We start from the raw sequence: 9,697 nt of genomic DNA, 5'->3' as shown, positions 1-9,697 counted from the left end.
GTCTATGGGGAAAATAAGCTTGTTTTTTGTTAATCTCAAAAAGAAGAAGAAGACTTTGGATAACAGAACAGTGCATTTTCATGCACTGTAATTAATTAGCTAATCAAGAAGGCTGGTTCCCTTAATTGTATACAAACAGGACACAATCCAGCAGGTGGCAGAGGGTAGAGCGCTCAACACTGCATTCAATTCTGGACAATCACACCCACCCAGTACATGCCCCGGGAGTGTTCGGCACCGCACGGTCACTCGCAGGTTGATCCTACTAAGTTGTAGGACTGAACGCTGCAGGAAGTCTTTCCTACCAGCTGCTATCAGACTGTTTAATGTGCAGTGTCTGTATGTACCATTTATTACAGTGCATGAAAATGCACTGTTCTGTTATCCGAAGTCGTCGTCTTCTTCTTTCTTCTTCTTCTCACCAAATTTCTGCGTCTAATTCAGCTTCAACCGTTTAACGTAGAAACTTCATTCAAACTTTGTAACGTAGGTCTTGAAAAGGACACGTGGGGAATGTATTTTTCACTTTTGTAAGCTTTATACTTTTTGAGATATTAATAAAAAACAAGCTTATTTTTCCCCATAGACTTAACATGGGCTGATGATATCACAATGGGCTAATTAACTTGATTTGCACCTGTATCAACTTCCAGCTGCTCACTACTAGGACCCATCAAAGGGTCAGTTAAACTGATTGCACCTGTATCAACTGCTTTCTGATCAACTAGGCCAACTCTCTCTGTGTCTCTTCATTCTGTAAGGATAAGGCACATTCCATCCAACGTTCTATCCATTTATCCCTTTTCAAACCATTCACTCATCGACCCATTAAACTATCCATCAACATCCATTAAACAATCAGCCTATCAACATCCATTCAACTTTCTGTCTAACAACATCCATTACACTATCTACATTCAACTTTTAAACTATATACTCTGTCTCAGGCTTTAAGCATACAATCTGGCTCTCTTAACACTACAGATTCCTCTGCCCACAACTGTTTCAAAATAAATGTCCCCACTACAATAATTCACTATTAAATAATTTAACTATTTAAGCTACTCAACTATTTAACTGTTCAGCCATTTCAACGGTCAGCCATTACAACTGTTTCCAAATAAAAGTTTGTTTTGTAATTTATGTTAATATACAGTATGTTGCATTTTCATGCACTGGTAATTTCCTCGAAATTACATTTTCTAGTTTTTTATACACAATCTTTTGAACCTTCTATCTTTATTATCCATGTACATTTTGGTGACATTACAGTAAACTAAACTTATTCTGCAATACCTATGCCCTGTATCATTGTCAGTTGGTATGGTCATGCAATGCTGTGTGTGTTGCTTTAATGCAGTGGGCGTAGACTCTGCATGTGTGGGAGTATATGTGTTGTGGTTTTCAGATAATGCGTAGCTTGTCTCTGTCTCTCTCTCTCTCTCTATATATATATATATATATATATATATATATATATATATATATATATATATATATATATATATATATAGCGGCAACAATGTCAACATGATTAAGGCCCAGTTGGCACCAAAATCGAGAACCATGTAAGGGTGCGTGGTGACGAAGATGCTTTGGCTGATACACTGAGAGCAGTTGGGCCAATCACTGTTGGAGTGGATTCTGGGAAATCTAGCTACCACTTCTACCGATCATTTGATTATGTACCAGTCAGTGACCGTAGGCCGTGTATCAGAAGATGGTAATACACTATCCCTTTATTAGGTATATGATGAGCCATCCTTCAGCACCAAGTATGTAAACCACACAGTTCTATTGGTGGGCTATGGGTTTGAGAAAGGAGTTCTATACTGGATCATAAAGAACAGGTTGGATTGAATATTGGCTGGATTTGAGAGAATAATTTGTATGACTACTTGAAAGATTTCTTATTTTCAGGCCTATATCAAATCTTGTTTTTGTTTTTCCTTTTTTGCTCTAGCTGGGGCACTGGCTGGGGAGAGATTGGCTACATGAGAATGGTCAGAGATGGGAGAAACCTCTGTGGCATTGCCAACTGAGTGTATCCAGTTATGTGAACCCAGCTCACAGGGATTCAGTTAGTGACTTGTCACTACTTATTGCCATCAGAATTATGTTGGAATAAACATCATTGACATATGAACGATGCTTAGGAGCTTTTCTTGTGAATAACAAAGGTGATCTTGCCTGCAGCCATTAAAACCACCGAATGCGAGAATTGGCACTTGGTCACGTTTAACTAAACACACTGGGTAACTTTTTAGAGTCCTGCATGGGACAGTTCCATGCTTCAATGACTCAACTGGTCCATTAAAGGGTCAGAGCAGTAGGGCGGCACAGGCAAAGACTGCATTATCTCTAAGCTTGGGCTACGTCACCATCACAATCAGGGATGTAGTGGTAAAATAAGAGGTGGGTAAACTATGAATTCTGTGATCACAGTGAGGTAGATTGCGCCATGCGGTATTGGATTTTTAAAGATGGCATTCAGTTTGGTGATGGTGGAGGTTATTGTCCAATGTTTATAACAAGCAGTGGTAGGCTATTAAATGGTTCCTAGAGTGTTGATGAGTGTACATACTGTGAATGTGGATAATACAGTGTGATTTCTGAATATTAAAAGTTGCAAAAAAAAAAGTTGGTGCATAAATTATTTTGAGAGGTGGATGAACTCTAATAAGAGGTGAATAAACTTTATTTCTGAAATTTCAGAGGTGGATAAACTGCGTTTACTTATGTTTAGCCTCCACTACATCCCTGATCACAATAACCTTAAGTCCCTACATGAACTACATGTTGCCTTATAATTACCCGTTTACATTTGCTAGTCCATTATCAATACATGGCCCCACTCAGAGTAGCCTATATAATTCTGACTAGTCTAATCTAACGACCTGCGCAGTGGTGTGACCCAATCTTGAACAAGGGAAGTTTTTATGTTTTTATCTGTAAAGGGTGCTTGTCAATTCTATGAAGTGTCTTGTAGTTACCCGTTCTTGCCTTGACACTTGATACGCCGGGGGTGGCTCAAACTGTAGGAGGTGGAGGAGATGAGAGCGCAAGAGTTGAGAAAAGTATGACACAGGGAGGGACGGGACTAGCCGTGAAACGGCAACGGTGAACATGTCAACATCTTTAGTTACCACACCATGGATTTAGCAGAGGACGTCACATCGGATATTTTCTTGAATGTTTTGTAGCCTACTCCGAAATGAAAACTGCGTAGTTCTCGTAAGTCGTCGTAATGTCAGGAATGGCGAAAACGGGAATTCTTTACAGGTTGTTGGCCATCGTCGTCCTATTGGGGAGTGTTGTGAGGACACAGGTGTCAGTTAACGAAATTTCAGGTTTCAGTCTAAGTCCCAAGTACTTCAACTTGGCAACACAGGCACGGATCTCAGCCACCGCTACCTGTGGAGAGGACAAATTAGGAAGACCTAGATCGGATCTTTACTGCAAACTTGTCGGTGGTCCGACTACGGAGCTCTATAGTCATAATATACAGGTAAGAACCTAAATTAGTTTTATTCCCAGTCTATCAAATGTCGCGGAGATTTTGAAATTGAGAGGTTTAACGCGTGGCTTTGATGAGAATGATCTTACAACGTCTTCTGACTGCGCTGGTCACCTGCGCTGGCTGTCCATGACGGTAAAAAATGCTGTAACGCACGGTACCCAAATCGCCATGTGCCCTTAATGGCATTTGGACTATAACATATAGGCTAGACATTAGTTTGCACTGATCTGAAATCACAGCATGTATTTGTCTTTGCCATTGGAACATCACAGGCTATCAAATGTCATAAATTAGTGAAGTGTGGTTCTTCAACTTTGCAGGGCCAGTTCTGTGAACACTGCAACTCCAATAATCCAACTAAGTCTCATCCAATTACCAATGCAATTGATGGAACTGAGACCTGGTGGCAGAGTCCGCCTCTCTCGCGTGGACTGGAATACAACGAAGTAAACGTCACCTTGGACTTGGGACAGGTGAGTGCCCTGGGCAGAGTGTTTGGCTTTAAGTGTACATTTCCGATAGAGGCGTTTTCAGTGTTGATTGGCATGACTGCTCTGGTGTGCATCTGAGAAATCACAGGGGTGTAGCTGCTTGTGATGTTTGTTGTTCCTATTGTGCTTATGCGTTTTTTATGAGCATGTGTGATGACACAATTGTTTGCTGTACCAGGTGGCTATCAGGGCAATATCTCACTAGCATCTTAGGCCCTGATGAGAGTGAGAGGGGTTTTGCTGAAGATGGATAAGGTGCAAATACATCAATCGGACTGTGATGTTTGTTGTTGTTAACGGGTCATTCCACGTCAATTCAAGCAGGGCCCACGCACTTAGGTCTCAAAAAATTCTGAAAAAATTACCAGGTGTACCTATGTTACCCAGGAGACACACTGTAAAATTACTCTTATGTAAGGTCAATACTTTCCAAGATACAGCCAGTTTTACAGGGGGAGGGGGGTGTCGATTTTGTTCGGCCTCTTTTTTTTGTCAAAGTTCACAAGCCCACTGCGCAAGAACTAAACCATGTAGAAGGCTCAAATTGTGCATGCTGGTACATAAATAGTCCAGTATGTAGCAAAATCGTCACGTTTGGTCTGGATAATCCTGCATGGTCATAGCTGTCCCTCAAAGTTGATACAAATTGTATTGGAGTTTTTGGCTGGGCTCTGTTTAAGCCTTCAGAAGACATATTTGTACTCAACATAGGCTCTTGATTTATTTTCCTTACTGAGATAAGTAGAAACACTCTCACAAAAAACAATGAACAGAAAATAAATTCCTTCAGGGTCTGAACAGCAGACTTTACAAGTCTAAAAAATCATTTTGGTTCTCACTTTCAGAGCACCCAAACACCTTGTGGGAATATACAAAGATTTTTAAAATATTTTTTTCTTTATTCTCCATGATCTTTTCTTTTCAAAAACACCAATTTGACTTGTCTTATGCAAATCTTTCGTTTTCACTTTCCACCCTGAACATGGGCAAAATGCACCATTGACATCAATATGTTTTGTATAGAGCTACCACAGGTTACTCTATACAACCACAGGTGGCAGTGTGGTGACTATATATAAAACATATTGATGTCAAAGGGGCATTTTGCCCATGTTCAGGGTGGAAAATAAAAAAGAAAGATTTGCATAAGACAAGACAAATTGGTGTTTTCAAAAAGAAGGGATCATGGAGAATAAAGAAAAACATATGTAAAAAATCTTTGTATATTCCCACAAGGTGTTTGGGTGCTCTGAAAATGAGAACCAAAATGATTTTTCAGACTTGTGAGGTCTGCTGTTCAGACCCTAAAGGGATTTGTTTTCTGTTCATTGCTTTTTGTGAGAGTGTTTCTACTTATCTCAGTAAGGAAAATAAATCAAGAGCCTATGTTGAGTACAAATATGTCTTCTGAAGGCTTAAACAGAGCCCAGCCAAAAACTCCAATAAAATTTGTATCAACTTTGAGGGACAGCTATGACCATGCAGGATTATCCAGACCAAACGTGACGATTTTGCTACATACTATTCCTATTTATGTACCAGCATACAAAATTTGAGCCTCCTACATGGTTTAGTTCTTGCGCTGTGGGCTTGTGAACTTTGACCAAAAAAAGAGGCCGAACAAAATCGACACCCCCCTCCCCCTGTAAAACTGGCTGTATCTTGGAAAGTATTGATCTTACATAAGAGTCATTTTACAGTGTGTCTCCTGGGTAACATAGGTGCACCTGGTAATTTTTTCAGAATTTTTTGAGACCTAAGTGTGTGGGCCCTGGTTGAACTGACGTAGAATGACCCTAACGTTAATGAACATTGTATATCAGTTACTGATTATCTGTCCCACACAGTTGTGGGAAATGTTGGTATATCTGTGTTGTGTATGTGCTTGTATGTTTGGCAGGATTAGGGGCACCCCAACATGGAGTCATGTTTAAAGATGAAATTTGTGTAGTTGCAAGTAAACTCCTACAGACACATATTGATTCATGCACTTAGATGAAAATGGAGTTCTTTCATCATTAACTGACCATGTTTACTGGATAGTTGTTGGTTCTCAGATGGTGTTTGCCCATGGCGAGGTCTCATGCCCCCTCTGGTTGGGGAATATGCATCCATTACAGCCTGCTTTGGTGCACAAAGTTTGGCCCGTTGCCCGTGAAATCTCACCTCACGCTCAATTATGCACTGCGTGTAGAAAAGGGAGGAATTCCGCTGAGGGATTAAGGATCAGAGGAGGGGATGTTAAGATGGTCAGTGGGGGGTCGGGGGACCCTGACCTGCCGCGAGACACGTTTCCTTTTGGATCTTAGCCTGGCACCAAAGTCATTCAACTGACAACCCCCAACCCCCAAACAACCACCACACCACCCCAACTACCCTTCATGTAAGAATTGCCCCTAGCTTGCCTGTCTCTGTATGAGGACTGTGGGGAGTCCTTGTCCATTCACTCGGAGATGGGAAGTGGAGAGGGCGGCTTTTATGAATAGCAGTGGTTCAGCATGGCGTAGGCATTGGATGGGAGGCTCAAGAGACCTCCATACAGAAGACGCGGCATTGCTCCATTTATTTGAGATGGGTGGGGGCAGTACTGGATTAAGAGGTGCGATAAAGGGCAGGACTGAAGTATTCCCCATAATTCCACGCTGCTGGCACAGACCGCACCTATTACTGAGCATGTTAATCCTGAGGACTCAAGCCTGCCTTCCCTGGCTCCTCTACATTTCTGCAGTCACGGTTTGTCCAGATGGATTTAGTACTGACGTATTTCACATTAGTTTGCAATACACTTCTGGTTGGCGGTATGAGGAATACATCTAGATTTTGCAGTCAGCTATAGTTGCTAGTTTAGTAGGAAAACGTGGTCGTCTTTGTTTGGTAATTTTTAATCATCCATGTTATCCCTTTTAGTGTCATCCACATTTCATTTTCAAGTATAATCAAAATCTGTCATTTTCTGAGAACAGTCGTATAAAGTTCAAGACTCCACATCTGAGAACTGAAACATGTGGTTCACTCAGTTCATTATGTTTTTTATTTACCATTTGCGTTGACTGCACTAATTCAAAAACCTCTATTGACTGAAATGCACTGGCGTACTGTGATAAGGCATTAGTGTCGATGCTTGACTTGCTGCTTAATGTGCTTTCTGATATCTATGGGGGCATCCAGGTGTCTGATCTTTGTATTTCCTGTTTGGGAGAATACAGGTGCCTGCTTTTGCCTGTGTTATCTACAGCTCCCAGCAAACATGTTGGATAATGGCATGAATGATCCGGGTTTAGATAATGTGCTAGAAGTTCAATGAGTAAGGCATTTTTTGTCAGCAGACCAAAGGCATTTGATTCAGTGCATCTGAAGCACATGTTTTTAGTATTTCTTTCTCCAATGCATCAGTGAATCTCTCATGGACCCAGCGTGATCTTGCATGTGATTTTTTTTTTTTTTTTATCATGGATCTCTTATTTGACTTCACATTGGTCAGGGTCAATGCTCTGGAAATGTCAAAGAATTCAATGTCTGCAAGACTTGATTCTGTTTATAATGGCACTATAAACTTACATTTGCCTTGAGGCAAATAGCCTGTCAATCATTTGTAATCTATTCACTAAGCCCATCAACATGACCGCTACTGTGTCCCCTTTTTCTTTTGAACCTTGACCTCTGACCAAAGCTTGTTTTAAGGCAGGAGACGATGCTGAACGTTCTCAGTAATGGCTGGCTAGGGAATCTTGGGTTTAAGGGGCCTCCCAAAGACATTAGCCGCAAAGACATTGACTCAGCAGCCGGAGGGCCTAAGCCAGGTTTTTCCAAGGAGAGCAATGGCAATGACAATCCAGGAGACGCCATTCAGAAATCCTGAACAGGTTGGCGACAAACAATGTTCGAGTTTGAAAGAGTTAAAAAAGGATTTCAGGGTTTTTTTCTTTGGGAGTGAGAGGTAGCTCCCTGTGTAAACTGATGCGGAAGATATGTGTTCTATAGATCTATAGTGTGCTACTGGGAGGAGAAACCAGCTCTTTTGTTGGCATTTGTAAAACTACTGCAGGCGACGGCGGCGGCTCGTCCTGGAAAGCAGTGGCCAACTGCACACATGCCATGGCATGTGGCATTGTTCTGGGCAGTGTATTTTAGGAGCTCTGAGATCATGCTGCTTATCTCCAGCGTGTGTGAGTGTCGCCCCATGTTTTGTGCCTGAGACACTTTTCGCAGATGGAGCTTGGGGGGCATGGACCTGTAGGCGAAAGCCAAAGCCTGTCTGATTTTGTGCTGTCGGGGCTTTTAAAAGTTGCCTCTTGGGTCCGGGAACTGTGGCCTCAATGGCCTCTCGGCATGTTTGTGAGGTGGCCCTGAGGTAGCCTTCAGGAGCAGACAAAGTAGATTTAAAACAGTCATTGGACTGGATGAAATGCAAGCCTGTTTGAATAGATCCTTTCTAAGGGGGTTTAAACTAGAGTTTGGACTCTAGCATTTAATGCTAAATCTGGACTGACAGCAGAAGAGCTAGCTGTTCTTTACATGGTCTCTGTATAGTGCTCCTTTCATTGGGGGTTTACTATGTTGATGGTTATTTCACAACGACTAACATGGGATTGGCACAGAACAATAAAATGTGCATGTGGACGGATACGGATGAACACAGGCATGTGTTATGATGTATGCTATGAATAACTGTTTCTATGTGAATCTAAGTCTCTGTATCCAAGCGTAAGTGCTTGAGGAAAATGGCTGCTAAGGTTTTTACATGTGTGAGGTCTGCTATAGTCGGACCCTGTCGCCTGGCTCAGTGCTGGGCTTACTGCTGCATACTCTGCAGCTTAGTTCCTGGAGAGATGGAGGTGGCTTTGTTTCAGCTCTCTGCTGGAGAATACACACAGCCAAACCATTTCTTTGCACCATGCTCAACCTTGCATGGTCAAAATTTAGATAAGCCCAGAGGATTTCTCCTTTGTAGGCACTGTGGAAATGTGATAAAGACAGGGGGAAAGTCATAACATCTTTAACTATAAATACGTTTCTGTTATGATTTATTCACTCTTGTATTTAGCTAATATAAAAGGATTCTGGTGCTTGCACTGTTCCACGTTTTAGAATTGTGCTGAAAAGTGTGTGTTTTGCAAAAATGGAAAGGAGTTCAAGTAAAGCAAGCCCAGCAGTCTTGAAGTTCACCCTCTATGAGGCTCTGAGCCAGGGTCCTGTCGGAGGGCCATATTTACGATTCCAGTAGTCACTGTTTAGTAGCCTAGCCTTATGAGCGGATCACAGGACCCATCTGCGTAAGGCACATCTCCTGAAGCAGAACCAGACAAAGGTATGGAAATATCATGGAGGATTTGTTTCTAAGATTTGTCAGACCTTTTTCCAGGCGTTTGGCCATGAATATGTACTAAATGGCAGTGAGAGGTTTGAGTGACACTGGCTGTGACGCACAGTGCTGCACCAGGGCGCTCTGATATGTGCAGCCACGGCAGACAGCGCAGAGAGTCAGGTAATCCCAATTTGGCACAGCTGGGATCCTAGTTCTTGCACCATGGTGACGTTTATAAATAGTGTGAGGGACAAAGGGGGGGAATGCTCTTAAAATGCTCACAGCAGGTGGCCCCCCAGAGAAAGAGGAGAGAAGAGCTCACTGTTGTGAGGGGTGTGTGTGTGTGTGTGGGGGGTTAGGTTTGTTCTGAGCATCCGTGAA

General features: G+C 42.1%; 1 protein-coding gene across 1 annotated transcript in view; it reads left to right on the top strand.

Moving 5' to 3' along the window:
* Positions 1-2,947: 2,947 nt before the first annotated feature.
* The window catches only part of LOC125303128 (laminin subunit alpha-3-like), a gene marked incomplete in the record, with an annotated part of 79,626 nt that continues 72,876 nt past the window's right edge, over positions 2,948-9,697 (top strand). The window contains 2 exon segments of the mRNA XM_048256695.1: positions 2,948-3,508; positions 3,841-3,993. Coding sequence (XP_048112652.1) covers positions 3,248-3,508; positions 3,841-3,993 — 414 coding nt within the window.

Source organism: Alosa alosa, chromosome 1, assembly GCF_017589495.1.
Source record: "Alosa alosa isolate M-15738 ecotype Scorff River chromosome 1, AALO_Geno_1.1, whole genome shotgun sequence".
NCBI lineage: Eukaryota > Metazoa > Chordata > Actinopteri > Clupeiformes > Clupeidae > Alosa > Alosa alosa.
This window is presented reverse-complemented; position numbering and strand designations above follow the sequence as displayed.